This window comes from Musa acuminata, chromosome BXJ2-4 (assembly GCF_036884655.1).
Source record: "Musa acuminata AAA Group cultivar baxijiao chromosome BXJ2-4, Cavendish_Baxijiao_AAA, whole genome shotgun sequence".
Taxonomy (NCBI): Eukaryota; Viridiplantae; Streptophyta; class Magnoliopsida; order Zingiberales; family Musaceae; genus Musa; species Musa acuminata.
This window is the reverse complement of record NC_088341.1, coordinates 28930482-28953066: the sequence shown is the minus strand read 5'-3', so window position 1 is coordinate 28953066 and position 22585 is coordinate 28930482. Positions and strand designations below refer to the sequence as shown.

The following is a 22585-nucleotide window of genomic DNA, read 5'->3' as shown; positions in this document are numbered from 1 at the left end:
TGAGATCACAAGCAATGCAAAGCAACCAATTTTTATTAGGAACAAAAGACTCTTGAAAACAAGCTGAATGGTCATATACAAAGGGCATTCCGAAGGTAGGTGCAACCCCAATGTTCACCTAGCACTTCCATAAAATAAAAAAGTGAGCACATTAAAAATGTATCACTCCTCATACATATAATCAAGGTCCTATCTGGTTTGGTGCCACCAACAATTGACGTTTTACGTTGTAAGACTATCAATCAGAAATCAACCCGTGGAATACAAGAATAGAACTGTTTTTGAGTTTTGGACCATTTTCCCCTTTGTATGATGCCACACAACTAGAAACGTTTTATAGCAGAAATAGAAAATGAAAAGACTTTCGATAAAGAAAAATGAGGCTGATAGTAGTACTTTCTGCCCTGTACAATCTGCCTACAAGAAAACACTCGAAAACACCAATAAACAATGGAAAACAACAATAACCGAAAAGCATCATGGACATGTGTTGAACACCTTGACTGAAGTGCTCCAGGACAACATGTCGAGTTATGGGTTCAATACATTTCTCACAGGATGATATTACGTCACCATTATTCATATAATATTTATGAAAACTAATCCATTTTTGTAGAAATATTAATTTTAATTCTCTTAAGGCTACTATTGAGTACAACATATACTATCCCAACTATCCCATTGCCTCTACCTTGGTAGACTTGAACACTATTCCTTTGTTGGTCCGAAGGTTTACCCCCGTTGGAATCCACAATGGGTATAAGCATATGGTAAGTGAACTATCAAGAACCTTACTTAAAATTAAAATTATATATATAATAACTATAAATGCTCAATTACATGTCTCACATCAACACTACAAATTATGCATCACTATGTAACACCAAATTATGGTTTATGATTTCTGATACACAATATGAAACTAAATAATTAATTATATAACTATATTAACTTTCATAACATTAGCAAAACTTAATAGCTTCACTGGATAAGAATATAGGTTTTGGTATATAATGGTTGGTTTGTTAAGTTATTATTCATTAATATACATAGTTGCCTGATGCAGGAGAAGGATAATGTATTATTATATGGAAGCTTTCAAGAAGGTTGACATCATAGTAACCCCTACAACTGGGTAAGCATTTTCAGTTTGTGTTCATATTCCATTAATCATCGTCTACCTCTTATGGGTTGCAATTTCTTAGCATCTTCCTTTGGTGCTGTCCACTTGGCCATGTCTATATGCTGGCCCATGCTATGGAGCATAAGTCATAAACCATAATCAATTAATATAATCAGATTCTAATTATGTTAACCTGGGACACATGTTCAAGTAAAAGTACTAGTTCGAGAAATGCACAACACGATCATCATATTAGTGATTTTGTTGATTTGTTTGGATGATTTGGTCGTTTGGTAAATTTGACGAAACAACATTTGTTCTTTCTCATCGTCATCTTGATTCTGTTGGCCCTTCCTGCTTCAACTAAGTTGCCTGCTACTTCTCGGAAACCTCTACAATGACGAAACAAGGTTGTTCCAAGAGATTGAAGATCCTCTCAATGGAAGCCATCTTTTGAACGAGTGAGAGGGAGAATATCTGGTTGGCACTTGTCCAAATGTGGTTAACACTTGAAAACCGATCACTGTTTTTATATAAAACAGAAATGTTAAAAAACTTGATGAATCACCAAACTACATTTTAGTCATTTGTTCCATTAAAGATTTTAAAGCCACTACACTGACTAGCCACAACCATCTATTGCAACAAAGGGAAAGACCATGATACATAGTAGTGTCATAGGAGATCTTCAAATTTTTAGTAGAAAGCAACCAGGATTTACTGGAAATCATGGCACAGTCGAATGAACTTTGCAATGTCCAGAACAACTTCCATTCCTAGAATGATGACAAGGACCCGTCATTTGTGCTCTGGCACTTCATATCTGAACATGGATTCCAACAACGTCCTTAATTGCAGACTCATTGTTATTTTACTCTCATGAAGCTTGATAATAATTTCATAATTAGCTAAGAACTCATAATCTGTCTGCATTCCACTAGAAATCACCACATAAGAGTCAACTACCTACAACCAATTGTTTGGTACCTTCTGTTGAGTTCTTAGTTTGTGAAGTGCTCGGATTATTGGGTCATTTTATAGTAATATGTTGTGTCCTGGTCCTTTCCATGTATATTGTGCATGTGTTTCTGAACTAAAATGACTTAATTATCCTTTCTAGTCATCTAAAGCATTTAATTTTAAGGTCTGATAGACCATGACCAGGACAACTTCTTGTTCTCATTCTAAAGTTCTTTAAGTTACATGAAATTTCAAATTTGAGGAAGCTCCTAACAAAGTGATAATAGCAGCGAAATAATGTTTAGCTGGCTCTAAAGCATGCATTCCCCCTTCTTTCTTAAAATCTCCATGTAGTGCTTTGATTTATCGGTCTTGTTCTATTGTTGACACAGCTGTCTCAGAGTTAAGATCACTTTGGATCTTTCTTCCTCGAATACTAAGATAGCTTTGTGGAACTGTTAATAATTTCAATCTCCTCGATGCAGCTGGCTGAGTACTTCCTCTCTCTAAATTCCTGTCTCTCTGGTTATGGCTTTTCCTTCTCATCTTATATCCAATGACCCTTTATAGCTTTGTCTCCTCTCATTGCTCCTTTCACTTCTAATTTAAATACAATGGTGTTCTTGAATGTTACACATCACCATGGCTGCTTACATTCCCAGGTTGGTCTGCTTTCTCTCCTTGAGTGCCGACTCATACTCCATTATTTCTTTTAACACACATTGATTACCTATGTGTGCTTTGTTTGTGAACGTGCACTACTTAGTTGCTTGTTCACCATTATTTAGTTCAGACAATATTTAGATTTCGAATGATAAACTTTTAATTATTATTTACACGGTAAATTGGTTATATCATGATAATTTTAAGTGATCATGATTATTATTCACATTTTATTTTTTGAATTGCAAAGGAAAAAAAGGTTTGGGCTAAGTTAATAGGATTGGAGCAATTACTTATTTGTTATTCAATAATTATCTTTTATGAGTTGTATTTATATTTTGTAGATCTAATATCAGGATTCCTAATTTTTATTCTAGAAACATATCTAATATAGGTTTTGACCTTGTTACCATATAGGGTTTCATCATTTATTAGCTGATATAAATTGTAATATAATAGTGGTGGCATTTTGTGAATGAGCTCTGAGCAAAATGTGTGATAAACATGAAGATTTTAATGTTATACTGTTGCATGATAAACAATTCTATTTAAATGAAAATTCACTTTAAAGACTATCTTTCCATGTCTTACAAGTAATTTCGTTCAAAATTTATCTTTATAGCATAACCGCACCAAAAATTCCATTAAGTTCTCTTCAGTATGGGGAGTCAAATTATGAGACTTCAGGTAAGTTGGATGCTATAAGCCTATAAATGTTCCTGTTGCTACTATTACTACGTATGCTGAATATTTCATGAATCAAGTCCATTAAAATTTAGCCCTTTTTCGCAATAATTGTTGCATATATTTATAAATTTTGTCTAGATCGTGATTATCTAATGTGAGCATGCTTAAAATCAAAGGTTTCTGTAATTATTTTACTTTAGAAGAGAAATTCACATATGTTTCTCTAAAAGTCCTTTTGCAAGCACAAGGAACGATGTGGTACCCTAATCTTATTAATTGTAAGCATAACTGTTGAGTATAGTCTGGGTGACAGAATAGACAAAATAATTGAGTACTAGGAAAGTATGTTCTAGACTTGGTAAGTTTGATTTAACAAATGCAGGTCGTCTTTCTTTTCTTATTTGATGTATTTTGTAAGCTGATACACAATAGAATATAGCTGAGCAAATAGACTATAATACTTCATCCATGCATAAATAAATCAATTTGCTATCGGACACAACACATAATGGTTAACCTCAAAATCACTTGATCAAACTTATTTAAACTTTGAGAAGCATTTAGGATCTAATGCAATGTGAAATCTGTTCTAATCAGTGTATGCATGCTCATTGCCATAAATTAACCTTATACACAAGTCTGCTAGCACCTTTTTGCCCATTCTTCTAGAGGACTGCTTCTTTTCGCTGCAAAAATATACTTAAAAGGAGGCATTGATACTCGTATATACTTTGAAGAGGATTTTGGAGAATTTTCTACATACTTCAACTTCAAATAACCAATAACATGAGTATATTATATATATTATATTTATAAAACATAAATATCACAACATATATCGCTAGATAATAATAATAATTGCAATGGTACTTGTGTTTCCATTGGCTTGCAAGGTGTATAATCTAAAAGCCAGAAAACTACATAAATTCAAATTATGAATCTTTATGAATTGGTGGCATTAGACTCATTGCATCACTGGAGAACTCAAATCCACAAAATATTGTATTTTCCTAGAAAAGGATAAGGAAGAAAGTATATCATATACCATTTTCTAAGGCTTGATAAAAAATATATATATGTACAAATTACGAAAGTTATTAGTACCATTAGGAAGCAATGTGGACCTTATAATATTATAAACAAAAATTAAGCTTTAGAGTTACCTAATTTTGAAGAGATATACTTTGGAACTTCAAATGGAAGGTTCTCTTTTGACAAATTTAAGAAATTTCAATGGATGAGAGGATATTTGAGAAGATAACTATTGAGAGTAGGGAAGAGAAAGAGAGGAGGCTTCAGAATACAAGTAGAAGTTACACTTGGAGCCTTTGAAGCTTAAGAAGCTCAACTGAGCTTCTTTTGGAGACTAGTCATCCCTCTTTCGAGCATTGATAATAACTCAAAAAAGCATTAAAGGGGGAGATATTAGAACCCTTGCAGATTCTAAGCTTGGGGTTGATCTCTTTAGGGGATCGATCTCCTTAGAACTCTATAGGGGTTCCTTCCTCCAAATTGTTGCTCAAAGGCTGCAGAAAAGATTCATCTATTGCTTATTAAAAGAGGATGAATACATGACTATTTATAGGGTTTCTAAACCCTAACTCCTAATAAGACTCCTACTCAAGATTCCTATTTCTAACCAACTCCTAATAGGATTCTTACTCAAGACCCCTATTCCTTTACAACTCCTAATTCTTCTCTAAGAAATAACTTTCAAACCCTAGTCGGCCTTTTCACATCTTTAATAAGGGTCGGCTTAGGAAGGTTTTACATAAATGCCCCTCTCAATTAGGACTCTTCTGGCTAGTGTCCTAACAGACCCGCTCTCTTCAAATCAGCCTTGTCCTCGAGGCTAACAATCCATGAATTCTGGGAATTTGATCTTCATGTTGTCATAGTTCTCCCAAGTGGCACCTTCTGCTGGTAAGTTCGCCCACTATATTAGCACTTCAGTAGTAGGTCTTCGTCGTTGAGTCACGATCCGTCAATCAATAATGGCACTCGACTAGGTATAGAGTTCTCCTTGGGTAGTCATATTTGGTGGGTGGCTTTGGGCTGTCTCCAAGCACCTATTCACCACTTCCATCTGGCCGTCGGTTTGTGGGTGATACGCCGTACTCCTTTTCAATTTAGTGCTCTGCATCTGGAATAACTCTGTCCAAAATCTGCTCGTGAAGATGCAAGTAGAATTTGGCACAAGCACAATGCGTCTCTTATAGCGCAATTCTTTTGAGTCCCAACTATAATGAGTCTTCGGATCTTCCTGCCATTCCCTCTTAATATTTTCAGGGATGTTGCTAATCGAAAATGAAATGACTGAAAATTCAGCTTGCTTAGGTAGCCATGAAAGCGCATCTGCAACAATATTCTCTTTCCCTTTTTTGTAAGTTATTTCATAATCATATCCAAGAAGCTTTGTTACCCATTTTTGCTACTCGGGGGAAGATATCTTCTACTCTAAGAAATATTTTAGGCTTTTATGATCGGTCTTGATTTGAAAGCATCGTCTGATCAAGTACGATCTCCATTTGGCCACCGCATGCACAATCGCGAGCATCTCCTTATCATAAATAGTCATTTTGAGATGGGAAGGAGATAATGCCTTACTGGTATAAGCGAGGGGGTGGCCATCAATAATGAAAGTCTTGCCGAAGTCGAGTAGCGCTAGTATGGGCGTTGTCGTCATTGCAGCTTTAAGTTTGTTGAAGGCGGTGGTGGCTTTGTCCAACCATTGGAAAGCATCTTTTTTCAGCTAGGAAGTAAGCGGTGCACTGATCTTTTCATCGTTTTTTATGAACTTGCAGTAGTAGCCTATTAAACCGAGAAAGCCACGTAGCAATTTTATGTTCATCGAGGTCGGCCAGTTCTGCATTGCTCCAATTTTGGAGGGGTCCACTGCCACACCTTCCTCTGATATGATATGTCCAAGATATTCCATCTTCTATTGAAGAAAGCAAAAATTCATAGTGGTCGTTGTGTGTTCAAAAGGTGGTTTTCGGTATGCCTTCTTTGCACACTTGTATTTAATGATACCTGGATCAAAGGTCCAGCTTTGTGAAGATTTGTGCTCCCTTTCATCCAGCAATTCATCTACTATTGGAATAGGGTATTTTTCCTTGACGGTTATGTCGTTGAAAGCTCGGTAATCAACACACAATCGTCATGTTCCATCCTTCTTTCGTACGAGGAGCACCGATGAAGAGTAGGGGCTGCAACTTGGCCGAATAACTCCTATTTTAAGCATATCTTTTACAATCCTTTCTATTTCATCCTTCTGGAGATGTGGATATTGATATGGCTATGTATTTGCTGGAGGTTTGCCTGGAAGAATTGTTATACAATGATCATGCCGACTGGTAAGAGGTAGGTTGTGCGGTTCGTCAAATATATCTAAAAATTTAGCAAGCAAAGGAAGTAGATTTGGATCTTCAAATTCTGTTGGCTCTCCCTTAGTTTGCTGCTCATGTTGTATCAAAAAGTCGCTGCATGCTTTATGCAAAACCTTCTCCATTTGTTGTGTGCAAATCGTCGTTACGTCGCCACCACGTTTCCCGTGCAGTATCACTTGTTTCTCCTTACTGTAAAATTTTATAATTAGTTCATAAAATTCCAAGAAACATCACCTAATGTCGTCAACCATTTAATTCTGAGCATGGCCTCATGATCATCAAGAGGGAGGAGGAAGAAATATGCAATTATCTCTTGGTCCTGCAGCAATAATTTCACCCGCGGGCGCCTACGATCATACTTTAAAATCCATCCGTTGACGACCTTAACGTCAAACCTGTTGCAATTCTCGATCGGTAAGGCCATCCGGGCAGCAACCTTACTGTTTAGGAAGTTATTAGTGTTGCCCGTGTCGATGAGAACAGTGATCGGTTGTTGTTTGAGAAGACCTCCAACTTTCATCGTTTGCGGGTTTGAGTAGCCGGCTAGTGCATGTACTGTAACTTCGGTCGGTTGTGGCTCTTCTTCTGCATCTTCTTCTTCATGTTCAAGGCTCTCTTCTGGATGTTCAATGACCTCTTCTTCTACTGGTTCAATCATAAGAAGTCTCCTTTTACTACAGCGATGCTCATGGCTTTACGGCTCGTCGCAATGCCAACATAACCCCTTTGCAGATCGCTCCCGAAGTTCTTCTCTTGTTAAACTTTTTAATGCAGGGACTCGATTGATAGTAGGGGGGCTGAGGGCTTCGATATTGCTGGTTGGGGAGCAACCCTAGTCCTCCGGGCTTCATGGTTCAATCGCTCTTAAAATCGTGCGAAAGAGATGGCTGCCATAAGCGTGTACGGTTGTCGCGCTTTAACTTCTCCCCGGATCTCTGGCCTCAAGCCCTCAGTGAAGTCCCCAATAGTTGTTTTTTAGACCATTCACTAGTTTGATTAGATAACCTTTCAAACCTGGTTTGGTACTCTCGAATGGTGGAGGTTTGTCGGATCTTTTCTAGTTGTCCGTCAATGTTCTCGTAATCGGTTGGTCCGAAGCGGATCAGCAGTCCTTCTTTGAATTGTCGCCATGAGAGGACTCCATGAGTGTGTTCAAACCAGTCAAACTACTATGTGGTATCCCCTTCAAGATGTATAGCTGCAATTTTCACCATTGATGCGTTCACGGTTTTGTGGTACCAAAAGTATTGCTCCACGCGCGAGATCTAACCAATCGGGTCTCCTTCCCATCGAGGGAAGTCCACCCTCATGCGTGGATAGTTGGGGTCAGTCATAGAGCCTCCCCTCTCTTGGAAGTCATCTCTTCGGGCTTGGTACGATTGGTTTGATCTCTCTCCTTGATGTGATTTCTTCGGGCTTGGTGGTTGGCCCAAACTGAGTTCGGTAAAGAGAGTCCGAATCTTATCCTTCATTCGGGCCTCGAAGGCTTCGAATTTAGCATTGATTACCTCCTCAGATGCCATAGTATATGCCTCCAAATCTGTGATGTTAAGATCTCTCTTTTGTTGTCGGGTTAAAGGCATGTATAGGTTGAGAGAAGTGATGGTCGAAAGGGTTGGTGGATTGGTGGATGTAGGCTGCGGTTTAGGCTTATTTTGTGGCTGTTTTGGGTGCAGCTTGAGGGTGTGGTTTGGTGGAGTTTTAGGACTGTGGATGAAAGTTTTGGATCTGTGGTAGATGGCAGCAAAGGTTTGATAGAAATCAGTGGAAGTTGCTGCAAATATGTGCTGTCTTGTAAGAGCAGAATTGTCGTCGAAGAAACAACGATTTCTTGATGAAATTTCCGCAAAAAACTTGAGAGATTTGAGGAGGAAATTGATAGCAAAATCTCAGTTTATATGACAGCAAGAATGTCCAATTTAATCAAGAAAATTTTGATAGTATTACAGCAAGGAAATTGGGGCAAGTTGCGATAGCAGAATTCTCGTCGAAAAATTTCAGCGGTTTGCAACGAAAATTTGCAACAACACAATATCGTTTTTAGAGATGAATTCTTCAATAGATCAATATTAAATGGAAGCCAAGATGATCTATGAATTGTATAAGAAATTTCGTTAAAAAAGGATTGCAAATGGATTGGTTAAGGCAACAATATGTGTGGCTGAAATTTTCTGCAGATTTTCAAGTATAGCAGATTGGACGTAAAAGATCATTGGTTTATATTAAATATTTTTCAACGAAACGAAAGAGAAATCCACTGTTAAGAAGTGTCAAAGCTATTATAAAAATTTCGTAGAGATTTGGACAGAAAAAACGTAGTAGCAAGATCAAATGAACTGTGCTATGCGGTTGGAATTTTACAGCACAGATTTTCAAGTATAGCAATTTAGACGTAAAAGATAAATTGTTTATATTGACATTTTTCTGACAAAACCAAAGGGAAATCTACTGTTAGGAAGTGTCAAAGCTGCTATAAAAATTTTGTAGAGATTTGGATAGAAAAAACGCAGTAGCAAGATCAAACAGACTGTTATATGCGGTTAGAATTTTGCAATGTATCTTTCGTCGTAGAGATGAAAACTTTACGACGAAAAGTTTATGCAGCAATTTTGGAACAAATTTTTTTTTTGGATTTTCGAATAAGGATAACTAAATTGCAGCAGCAGTAAGGTAGGAAACCAGAACCTATTGCAATTCATGGGGAGATCAAAGGATGATCTGCGGTGGTGGAGATGACGATGAAATTTGGCGACGATCTTTTAAGCAATTGTGGGAATTGCTTTAGGCGATTATGGAGGGTTGATGGATGGCTGTGGAAGGGCAGCGAGAGGCCAAGAATGTTGCTCTGTTACCAGGTGTTAGAACCCTTGCATATTTTAAGATTGGGGTTGATCTCTTTAGGGGATCGACCTCCTTGAAACTCTATAGGGGTTTCTTCCTCCAAATTGTTGCTCAAAGGCTGTAGAAAAGATTCATCTATTGCTTATCTGTTAGAACCCTTTTTCTGAGCTTTTGAATAATGTTTATTGAGTCTGTTTAGTCCAGTTGTTTATTGAGTCGATTTGGTTCAGTTAGAGTCAAGTAGAGGTTTATTTAATATTTATTTATTTTTAGAGCTCAAGTCCTGATGGACTCTGGGTGGAACTCTATAAATAGGGATGTAACTGCTTCTTTTTAGTAATCTATGAAAAATACTATTCTGTCTTTTGACAAACCTTAGGAGGCCGATCCCCTCGAAGCGATCAAGGAGGCCGATCCCCTCGAAGTGATTATCCCCTTTCTCTTCTTCTTTTTTACGATAAGACTTTAGGATCTTATCAATTGGTATCAGAGCGACGATAAGACCTTTAGGGTCTTATCATTTGGTATCAAAGTAACGATCCTTGGCGTAGCCCACCACAGCCTTGCTTCCCTTCTTCCCCACCACCACTACAAGGCAACTCTTTCTTCACCGCTGCCGCTGCTTCTCCCCGGCCAGTGACCTTCGACCACCGCTCGACCTCCTCGCTGCCCCATCTCGTTAAAAAAAAAAAAAAAAAAAGAAACAAGAGAGGAAGAAGAAGCCGCAGCCACCCCTGCTTCCGGCCAACCCACCCATCGTTGCTGATCTTCGGCCAGCGCCCACCATCGCCCCGCTTCCTGGCCAGAGACCACCGTCGCCGCTGTTCCCCGGCCAAGAGACGACGCTGCCAGCGTTCATCCCAGCCCTACTACCGCTGCCCGCCTCCCCTTGGGTCGCAACCGCAGTGTAACATCCCATTAGTCCCACATCGGAAGTGGGCAATGTGTATGATTAGCTTATAAGGGCCTGATGAGTGTACTACGTAAACTTCAGCTTAAGTATTTTGGTCAGTGGTTTAGACCAAACGAAGTTGATAGGCCAGTTAGCCCATCAGACTCGAGTCGTGACATTTGGTATCAGAGCCGACCTAGTATTTGGGCAGGGTGAGAGGACTCAAGTAGGAAAGGGCTACCCGTGGATGGAGTCAAGAACTCATCGCGGCGTGGAGCCACCACTGAGTTCATCCTCACATGCACTATGCTAGCGTTCGATCTGGGATATGTCGGGCCTTGACGAGGTCGTCAAGCTAATTGAGTTGGGGATATTGTAACATCCCATTAGTCCCACATCGGAAGTGGGCAATGTGTATGATTAGCTTATAAGGGCCTGATGAGTGTACTACGTTAACTCCCGCTTAAGCATTTTGGTCCGTGGTTGAAGGACCAAAATGGAGTTATTGGCCAGTTAGCTTATCAGACTCGGGTCGTGACACGCAGTCGCTCGACCTCCCCTCGTCGGTGATCATTGGTGACGCTGCTTCCAACCGCGCCACCACTACTGCCTCCTTCTTCACTGCCGCACCGTCGTTGCCAGCATCGCCAGCGGCTCCGACTGTGGTGCGATAGAAACAGAGCACCCTGTTTCCCATCTCCAGCATCGCAACTTCCCGGCCAGCGACAACGCTCGCTGCCTTTTTCTCCACCGTTGCCGCTGCTTCCCGATCGCTCGATCACCGCCGCTGCAAGGCAACCCTAACCAAGCCCCCCCCCCCGGGTCGTAGCCGCAGCCCCTCGTTGCAGCGGTTGTAGAAACAGAGCTTCCTTTGTTGCCGCAGCCCCTCGTCGATTGTAGCCGCGCCTCGAGCGCCGTAGCCTTTCAGTCGACCCACCACCGTTGCCAGCCACCGTGAGGCGATCGCCGCTCCCCCTGGCTCGGGCGAGAACGACCGCTGCCACTCCCCCTTGCTCTGCCCCTTGGTGACCGAAACAGGGCAATCCTCTTGCTGCTGCGAAGCAGTCGCCGGTCCTCTTGCTGCTGCGAACGCCGGTTGCCACCACCGTCGCCGTTGCTGCCCAGCCAGCGACGACGTCGCTCGTTGCCCAGTCTGCCACCGTCGATTCGTATTTTCCACTGCAGCCTCAACCTCGGCAACGCCACCGCAGCTGTCCTCCAACAGCACACGCAGCAAGCTCTTGTGCGGTGCTTCAACCTCGGTGACGCACGCACCGACTCCTCTTCTCTACCTCGGCCGCTTCAACGGCACCGTCGCGTCCTCAACCGCACGCGATCCCTCGGCATCACCAACGCCTCCTTCCGTAGTGCGGTAGAGACAGAGCAACGCTGCCTTCCATCCGCACCGTCGCAGCGACAGGCCCTTGGCGACGTTGCCCCAGTCGCACCACCATCGCTGCCTCCTAGCCCTCAACAGTAGCGATCCCTCCACGCAGCGACCACAGTAAGCATCGTTGCCTCCCACGCAGCGAACGCAGCTACATCCCCACATCGTCGCAGCAACCCTTCATTCCAATAGTGCTACCACCGATTGCATCACAACAACAGCACCGAGTAGGGCAGTGATTTATGCCCTAGTCTTGACACCAGAAATAGGAGTTGAGATTACAGATTTGCAGTCTTACAAAATGGCCACCGATAACTCAATGAAAGCATAAATGAAAGCATTGGAAATCAGAATTGAGAACCGGCTGCAAGAAACACTTAATGATTTCAAAAAAAGCCTACTGGAGAGCCTTAGTAAATTTCAACAAGGTGGGAGCTCAAGTTCTACATTGCACAGATCTAGAAATACTAGAAAAGGACTCTAAGATTGTGACACAATCTACTCGTACATGAAGGTGGATGGACAGCTCGCCAAAATTTGTCAGACTTCTATAGTGTTGGAATATCAGAGTAGGTTTGAAAGATTGTCAAATCAAGCTAGAGATTGGTCGGAACGACAACTTCTGGATACATTTATTAAAGGGCTTATTCCAGAGATTTGGTGTGAAGTTAAGGCTCGTCAACCTCGCACTATGATAGCTGCGATCTCATTCGCATATCTACATGAGAAAAAAATCAACAGGGAAAATCATGGAAACAGAAGTGACAACAACCAGATGATTAGTAAACCACTGGCCCCATCTATTCCCAACCAAAGCCTTGACACCCAAAGACTAACCCAAGAAGAACTCAATGAAAGATCAGCAAAGGGTTTGCACTATGATGAAAAGTGGAGTATGGAGCACCAATGTAAACATGGGCAACATATGATGATTGAGCCAATTGGAGAGGAATCGAAAGCAGAAGAGTTGGACTCCGATTACGAAGGTGTGGAAACTGATGAAGATATTGAAGCCATCACACATACAGTGCATGCATTGGCTAGCTATGCTAACCCACAAACTATGAAAATCAGAGGAACTTTGAAGCATCAGCCTGTCACTATGTTGATTGATACGTGCAACACTAATAATTTTATGGACAGGAAAGTTGCAGCCCGATTAGCTTACCGCATTGAAGGCTCTGACAGATTCGAAGTAAAGATTACTGATGGATGGATTTTAACTTGTGATAGCAAAGGCCAGGAGTTTATTGCAATGATTACTACACTAAAAGATCGACCTGTTGCTTACACTGTCAAAAAGTGGAGACCATACTTACTTGATCAACGGGTTGTGATGCGTTGCAGATAGTCTATGGCTAAAGTGCTGAAAGAGAACCTCCCCGAGATTGATGCTGCTCAGCCTTGAGGACAAGGCTGATTTGAAGAGGGAGGAACTGTTAGGACCATTTTTCTGAGCTTTTGAATAATGTTTATTGAGTCTGTTTAGTCCAGTTGTTTATTGAGTCGATTTGGTTCAGTTAGAGTCAAGTAGAGGTTTATTTAATATTTATTTATTATTAGAGTTCAAGTCCTGATGGACTCTGGGTGAAACTCTATAAATAGGGATGTAACTGCTTCTTTTCAGTAATCTATGAAAAATACTATTCTATCTTTTGATAAACCTTAGGAGGCCGATCCCCTCGAAGCGATCAAGGAGGCCGATCCCCTCGAAGTGATCATCCCCTTTCTCTTCTTCTTTTTTACGATAAGACTTTAGGGTCTTATCATTTGGTATCATAGCGACGATAAAACCTTTAGGGTCTTATTAATTGGTATCAGAGCGACGATAAGACCTTTAGGGTCTTATCATTATCAAAAGAGGATGAATACATGACTATTTATAAGATTTCTAAACCCTAACTCCTAATATGACTCCTACTTCTAACCAACTCCTAATAGGACTCCTACTCAAGACTCCTATTCCTTTACGACTCCTAATTCTTCTCTAAGAAATAACCTTTAAACCCTAGTCGACCTCTTCACCTCTTTAATAGGGGTCGGCTTAGGTATGTTTTATATGAATGCCCCTCTCAATTAGGACTCTCCTAGCTAGAGTCCTAACAGGAGAGCAGTGGGACAAGGAGGAACTAATCAATCCTGCGAGCAGGATGCTCGATTTGGGTCGTTCCAAACTCATTATAACAATAACGGTCCAACTTATTACATAAGGAGTTCAATATTATTTAATCATAGTTTGAAAACTAACAAGAAGAAGAACAAGTCGATTGTTCAAAAATACTCATACTGAAATGGCATGCACTGCTCCTATTGTTCTGGGTCTCTGAAAAATTTTACAACAATAACGTTAAGCAATAATGCTAAGCAGAGGAATCTCGAATAAGCAAAAGGTGTGTCAAGGCAAATGCTACAGATAAGTTGATAAAAGGATTTCACAAATGATGATTAATGCATGAAAGAATGCAATGTACAATCCACACAAGGATAGTATATATACAAATACATCATCATATACACATCATCATTAGCAAATGGGATGCTCGAATCTCTCAAGATAACTCAACTTTCATAACAGCTGATAAAGAGGAATCATATTGTACTCCCGACAGCTAATGGAGTAGTGCCTCACCTGTCACAATGACGACACATCTCCCCTGTCCTTGGCAGGAGACCAAACAATTGCTACGTCTGACGGTCTGCTAATCCCTTAAGTACCGAAGTCATCTAGATAATTGACCTACTGGTACTGGTCTACTGTCACAATAAAAAATCAAGTGTCCCTTTACTCAATATCATGCATCAATCAACATGACCATATCACATCAAACCTTGCATCCACATACATTTACATATACATATAACATACAAGGTGGGAGGTGTCAACATTGAGGTAAATCGAAGTCAAAAGGGGTTGATAGAATATGACAATGGTTGAAATTTGCAAAGTAGACAGATCAATTGCATGATTGGTTTTATTATGCATTATGAATTTTGATTTATTTACTTTACCGACAGATCAATTGCATGATTGGTTTTATTATGCATTATGAATTTTGATTTATTTACTTTACCTTGTATAGTTCATATACTTGATTATATTAGGTCTAAATCATTAGTTCTAGGTTACTATGGAAGTCAAAGTAACCTAATAATTTTATTTTTGATCATTTTGCTCTGTGGTATTTTCTGTATTTCTTATGATTTTCTGCATTGTTCTACAGTTTTTACATATTTATTAATTATCTATATTCTAATTTGTTACAATTCATGACCTGGGGCTAGCTCTCATGGCCCACAAAGCCAACCTATGGGTTGGGCTTGCATAGCCAGTCCATTACTTGGGCTTATGTAGAATTGGGCCTCTCCAATCTGGATTGGAAGCATAGCTGGGGCTCAATTAGAACGTGGTCGGGCTTGACCACATGTAAGGATTGAGTTCAATATGGGAATATGACTTGGGTTATGTGATCAGGTTCAACCACCTGTAAAGATCGGGTTCAATCTGGATATTGATTCAACCAATAGAGGATGGATTTAAGTCAAGAGTGAGTCAACTAGGTTTAAGTTAGTCCAGCCAGATTGCACTGATTTGGCCAGGTGATTGGGCTGGACCATTCAAGGTTGGTGCACCTTTGCAGACTGCATGGCAGTCTGCTGTGTCATTAATCATGCTGATGTGGCAGTGGTTGTTGCTAACGTGGCAACACTTAGCGATGACATGACAAGTCCCATGTGGCTGTAGTGCACCCTGCTGTGTCAGCATTTATCAAAGATCTTACAGTGCTGATGTGGCCATGGTCAATGCTGACAGGACACTTGTCAACGGTCACTTGCACCTCAGTAGTGATATGACATATTAGTGTATATTGTAATAGTCTGCTGTGTCAGCAGTCACCACAGACTTGATGATGCGTATGGGGTTTGGGTTTGACGAGCCGTCAATAAACATGATCATTTGGATAGAAGTTTTATCGGAGGACAGAACTATTATAGGAAGAGTAAAACCGAAAGAAAACAATCTTTATTACTTGTAAAGTTAAAGTATTAACTACAAGACATAAACAACGGAATAAAAGCATGGTAGAAGACTTATAGATGCGTAAGAACATAGGTTTGAACATCAGGTAGTTGGCTTTGGGAGGCTCCTCACAATAGTTGGACGAAGCTTTGATGCATGGTTTTGGCTGCTAGATTTGCGACAGTTGTCTGCTGCAGAATTCTGCAGCAAGCTGAAAGAAGTCTCTTCGCGTGCTGATCTTGACTGCTTCGGGAGGGCTATCAAGACTTTTTTCCTCTTCTCTTCTTCTGCTGCTACTCTGACTAGGAAGTTGTCCTAGGTCGGCTGGAAGGCTAGATGGAAGAAGGGTGCTGTTACTGTTTTTCTCTCCTTTTTCTCTTTTCTCCTTTTTTTCTCAGCTTAAGGCTGGTTCGCTTCTTGAGAGGGGGCACGACTTGGGTTGCTTTAGGATACTTTAGATGGGGCTCTCCTCCTTTTATAACTGAGGAAGGGGTGGAGTCTCATCTAGGTTAGGACTAGGTGAGTCCTAATGTAGTTAGGATTCGTAGAGTCCTAATGCCTTAGGTCTTGGAGAGTCCTAATGCCTCTAGGACGTGTTTTAGGGCTGGCTAATGAGAGTCATACTCCTTGTGGCTGCCCCTGTTTGTGTGAGGGCTGTCTAATCCTAGTGCTAGTAGGGCTTGAATTAGGGTAAGTGGGCTGCTCTGATATGAGCTTTGCTTGGCCAAATAAGGCTTCAAGTCTTCAAGTGGCCCTTCAAGAGTGGTTTAGCCAATTCAGTTGAGTGCCATTGAGATTGTCCCTGATCACTTGACACAGCTTGGTGATAGTGTGGCAGTGGTCAGCGCTGACATGACAGTAATCAGCACTGATGTGGCAATGGTGATAGGGGCAAATTAGAGTAGACTGCAATGCCTGTTGTGTCAGCAGTCACTGCTGACTTGACACAGCCTGGTGGTGATGTAGCAGCAGTCAGTGCTGATGTGATAGTGAACAGTACTGGCATGGCAGATGCTGTGGATCACTGGCATGCCAATGGATTCAAATTCAAGTATTTATTGCTATTTAACAACAAATATTTTCATGGAATGATAATAAAAGATCAAATAAACTCTAAATTGGAATATTTCCACATGATTTCTACTTCACATGCATCGTATCAGTTGATGGAGGTTAAGGAATTCAATTCAAGTGGAAACATACACGAGATTAATCTCTAAGAGGTGATAACTAGATTAGACGATTGGGCGGATGGGACCCCTACCTTGATCATTCCAGTGATGTCCCTCCATCTTCCGGTGAAACCCTCCAATGACTCCTCAATCTCCCCTCCACCGTCAATAGAGAGAAGAAGAGCACGGAACCCCGAATAATTAACGACACCATGCACATGGTGTCGGTTTCACTTGCTTCCACAATGTCATTGCCATAACAACAAATTATTTGTTTGTTGATAACAAAACATAGAAAATTACTATTATGCCCCTCTAATCAATCATTCCACAAACATACACCAGTTCTCCAGCAGATTGGTACGTACCAGTCTAGGTGGTCAGAGATCCATGACAATGACATTAGGCTTTGCACAGGCTTAAAATAATCAGGAACTACGGGGGCGGGGGGGGGGGTAATCATTCCATGAATCTTCCTAAAAGCTAGTGAAATGCCCATTTCTTAAAATAAAGAATCAAACGTCAGAAAAAGGAATCATTGATTTAAACAAAATTTCCAAACTTAGATCCATTTCTGTGCTTAACAAGTACTTGAAATAGCCTCAAACTGAATATTAAACCTTTCCAAACTTTGCAAGTAATGCAAGTTCAAGGGTTCATTTGCTGGCTTCTTAGAATCACTGCATCCACTTCACAAAACAAATGAATTTTGCATGTTCTGTATGATGATCAAGATAGGCAACAAGTCAACTAGATCGAGCATAACATTTTTTAGAAAAGGACAGTGGCATTCGGTTGTGATGACATGAGATCTTTAGCCCTTTCTCCATCCTTTCTCATATGTTTTACACTCCACTTTTTTGTTTTTGCCTGGATTAAATTCTAACTGATCAACACTAATTATCACAAATATATGCCATTTAGTATAGGTGTATTAAGGTTTACTGAAAACTGGCAATAAGTGTTGAGATCACATTCTATTTTCTATAACAGAAATTGTCCAGAAAGCTCAGATGATTCTTTGACAGGTCGAATTTGCATCCATTTATTGCTAACATCTTGTTCATCTATTGTTTATTTGGATATTGTTAAGGTGAGCCTGAAAAGAAAAGCATTAATTTTGGTAAACTTTATCATTGATACTGTAATTGTTACAAAGATTCAGAAGATATTCTGGTCATTTCAATTTATTCAAATTGGATGTCTAACTATAAATCTTTGCTGCATGAAACTAGTATGTTTAAGTATCATGATTTCAAGTGAAGAAGCTTTTTACTACTGGCATTCTTTTGGGTGAAAGTTCTAACATTCTGCGAACCCTCCTCCCTCTACTTGGTCCAAAAATAAGGAAAAGAGAAAGACAAAGAGAGAGAGAGAGAGAATGATAGAAGAAAAAGAAAAATCAATATCTTGTTTTAGACATATAATATTTTCTTACAATTATATCAACGCTGAATGTGTCTAGAGTAGTTTATGATCATATTGTCCTGAGAAGAAAGTTCATCATGAACATAACTAGATTGCTGAGAATAAATCCATCTTTTCCACCACACCAAATGCATTATGCAGGTACAAATTTTAGTTGAGTTTGAGTACCACCTTGAGCTAATTTTACTTTTTATTCTTTTTGTTTGACTTTGATTTCCATTTTCTGCTAATGCATTTATTTTTAATATCTAATTGAATTTGACATGCACGATTTACTGATTCACTCTATTTTACATTTATTGATTATAGGGTATCTCATGCGGTTCATACTAGCAGGAAATCTTCTTGGGCTCCCAGCTATATCAGTGCCTGTAAGCAAATAATGTTCTTTGTTGTACAACAAGAAAATCCCTGTAGCTTCAGTTCCTTTATTATATATAGTGAAATAACAAATGAAGTTCTATTTAGATAGTATACATGGACTGAAAATATTTTCAAACTTTTATTACATGAAATGGTATACTTGTCAAGTCAAAATATGACACCGTCCACTACTCATGAAAGCTTGTCATAATATCAATGAAAGAACTAACCGGTGAAGATTCATGTGTTACTTGGATTTTAATTTACTAATTCCATGGGAGAGAGCCCCAGATTACTAGTGCAATATGTACAGTTACATGAAGTAGCATGTAGACAAGTACAGCAATCGAAATGTACGGGATTCTTCTAAAATAACATAGTGAACAATGTCCATTTGGAAAGTAGAAGCAAAAAGGAATGCATAAAAGCAGAAATGCAAGCACCTGTGTTATGAGTCAACTAATTGAAGAAAAAAAAATCAACTAATTCAAAAAGATGGTTGTGAAAAACTGACAGACACCATCAAGGACTGTTATCTTGTGCCAATGGTATCAGTCGTGCACTGGACTAGTGAACAGGGATGATCTAGTCGAGTTCAAATTGAACTCCAATATGGTCCAATTGGAGTTTCAATCAGACTACAATTCGATCCTGATCAAACTGAACCAATCTCAAGCTCGATTCCAAGCTTAAGGATCAGATCAAAGTCAGTTCAAGTCTCACTCAGGTGCAGCACAAACTGAGTTCTAGTCGAAGTCCAATTTGGCTCAATCGGACTTTTACTCTACTCCTATTCAAATCCAATGCAGAGTTTTAATTACAACAACAAAGTAATTAAAAGATGTACCATATGTTGATATCTTGATTATCATGAAAAAGGTCAGAAATAGCTGAAAAATCACTAAAACCCTCTTTTGTGAGTACTTTTAATCAAGGATTGAAATATCGTATCGTACCAAAGTTTCGACCTTCTCTTCGGTACGGTACGGTACTATATACTGAGCGGTATACCGTTCGGTATATATATATATATATATATATATATATATATATATATAATTAATTAATTAAAAAACAATGTGTAACATCGTCGAGGCGATGTCGTAGAAAAACGAGGCGGCATCGTTTTTCTACATATATATATAAATAATATATATAAATTTAAAAAAGATGTGCAACGTCGCGTCGCTTTTCTCCCCAAGCGGAGTGTCGTCGTTATATATATATATATAACGACGACGTCGCTCCGCTTGGGGAGAAGAGCGACATGATGTTGCACATTTTTTTTAAATATATATATATATTATTTAATACTAATTTAGTGATATTATTATTATATATATATATATATATATATATATATATATATATATATATATATATATATCACCCGGTAGCAAACGGTCTATGTACCGGTTTAGTGTCGGACCGATATGTGCCGCCCGATACCATTCGAAATTGTATGCCTTGCTTTTAATACTAATTTAGTGATATTTTTATTCTATTTAAATAAGAATAGAGTTTAAATGAGTCATAATTATCCCTAATTTTGTTTTAAAAGTAAGATAATGGATTTAATTGAGCCAAAAATAAATAGGGACACAAAAGTCACCCTTAACAAGCTGCAATTAGGCATAATTACCCCAATTTCGACCTAAAAATATGATAATAGTCCTAATTGTGCCTAAACTTAAGAGAAAGATACTAATCACCTTAACATGACACTATTAGGCAAAATTAGCCCCAATTTAAGCCTAAAAGTAAGATAGAGGAACTATTTAATTCTAATATTAAGAGAAATACACTAATCACCATTAAATATAACAAAAAATGGAATAATAAGCATCTAATTATGTCAAATTAAAATTAAAGCATAGAAAGAACATGAATACCTTTAATTGAAGAGAATTTGGTGAAATCCCAAGTTTGAATCCCTCCAAAGGAAGAGCTCGATTTGCACTAGTCGTCAGTTAGGATATTTAATCAAGTTAGAGTGAGAAAGAGACTGAGAAAGTGAGTGAGAAAGAGAGGGAGAAAGAGACTCAGGAGTGAAAGAGGGGTAGGGGGTTTTAAAGTTTGACCATATTGGACCAGTACGATCAAAATTTGACTGTGTCAAATGATAGAGGGGTTGTCTCGAGCATACTAGGAAGAACTCCCCCACTTGTGTTCTGCCCAAAACAGGTTCACATATTGGTTATCAGGCAAACAAATACCGCTCATTTTGTATAGTTTATGATGGTATGACAGTCCTTGGACACCACATTAGAACATTGCTTTTGTTGAATTTTGTAGTTTTGCAAGATCCAATAAGCCATAATCTCATGTAAAGAGTTCTAATTTGAGAACAATCAAGTGATACATATTCAACAGTCTGAAAGAACAAACAGTGAGTAAACACTTGAAACAGCCATCTGTGTTTACTCGTATTCATGAAATGGAAAGCTGGAAACTCTCCAAATTTTTATGCTTCTGATGATGTAATAATTATTGCATTTGAAGTAACCGTGTTTATGTATTCAACATGTGATATGCAGATTGGTTATGATAAGCAAGGACTTCCAATTGGTTTGCAATTAATAGGACGCCCATGGAGTGAAGCCAGCATCCTTCGAGTGGCTTTTGCTGTAGAGGTATAAAGTTTGTCTTGCTTATAACTATATATATTTTTAGAGCATGTTCTTTTACTTTTTACCTGCCAACAAAGCTTCATCAGAACTCAGATGTTGTCTTACATGATCTTCGACTTTATTATTTAGTTCCTTTATGCAAGAGGTTGAGATAACTTGTTTGAACTTATTGTATAGCTTGCAAGATTGATCAAATTGACCAGAGATATATATAACTAGGATTAACAAAATCTCAGATTGGGTCAGAAAGATTAGAATTGGTTGAAATTAGTTAAAAAAATGAGATTGTAAAGCATAGCAAAATATTAGAAAATGATAAGCATAAAATTGAAGGAAAGCTAGATGCTAAATTTGTTTATATTTCATAAAATATTAACTTGCTAGAAAGATTCATGAAATCAAATTGTAAAAGATAAAAACTACATAAAACATAATTGATTGAGAATTATTGTATAATTTATTAAAAAATTAGTATTAGTAAAACATATATAAAAATTAATGTGCAAGAATTTTGTACATGCCACATAAAACATGCTTCATAAAATTGGTACTGGAAATGGGATTGATTAGGTTAAATATCAATGGCATCACTAGAATCAGTGGAATCGAATCAACTAGATCGACATCAATTGAAATAATTATTTAAGTCATTAAAATATGGAAAATAATATAAAATTAAAAATAGATAAAGTAAAAACGTTTAGAAATAAACTATATTTGATGCAAAAATATTCTTATATCTTTAATACCTCAAACATGAAACCAAAATATAAAAGATAAGAGGTTATATGAAAATATAATAGAAAATTTTAGTGAATATAATTATTATAATTATTTCGAAATAAATAATAATCATTATTGTAACTAATTCTTAGCCTTGTGCATCTTTGTTTCCTTAGTGATCATGGACTACTAGATTGCAATTGTTTCCTTTACATATAAGATAATCATCTATCATTCTGTTGTCTAAATTTTTTGGGCCATATAAAATTATAATAATGTGTTGAAGGTTCAGATGCAATTGCATCTAGA

The 22585-nt window shown here is 38.7% G+C and overlaps 1 protein-coding gene across 4 annotated transcripts in view; it reads left to right on the top strand.

Annotated features, from left to right (window-relative positions):
- Positions 1-22585, top strand: part of LOC135610211 (fatty acid amide hydrolase-like) — a 71504-nt gene that overhangs the window by 37262 nt on the left and 11657 nt on the right. For 2 of the 4 annotated variants that reach the window (XM_065104426.1, XM_065104425.1), the window contains 4 exons: positions 1067-1135; positions 3369-3433; positions 18870-18931; positions 21461-21556. In XM_065104426.1, the coding sequence (XP_064960498.1) occupies positions 1067-1135; positions 3369-3433; positions 18870-18931; positions 21461-21556 (292 nt within the window). The remainder of the gene's footprint in view (positions 1-1066; positions 1136-3368; positions 3434-18869; positions 18932-21460; positions 21557-22585) is intronic. The other 2 variants (XR_010486070.1, XR_010486069.1) reach the window with 1 other exon arrangement.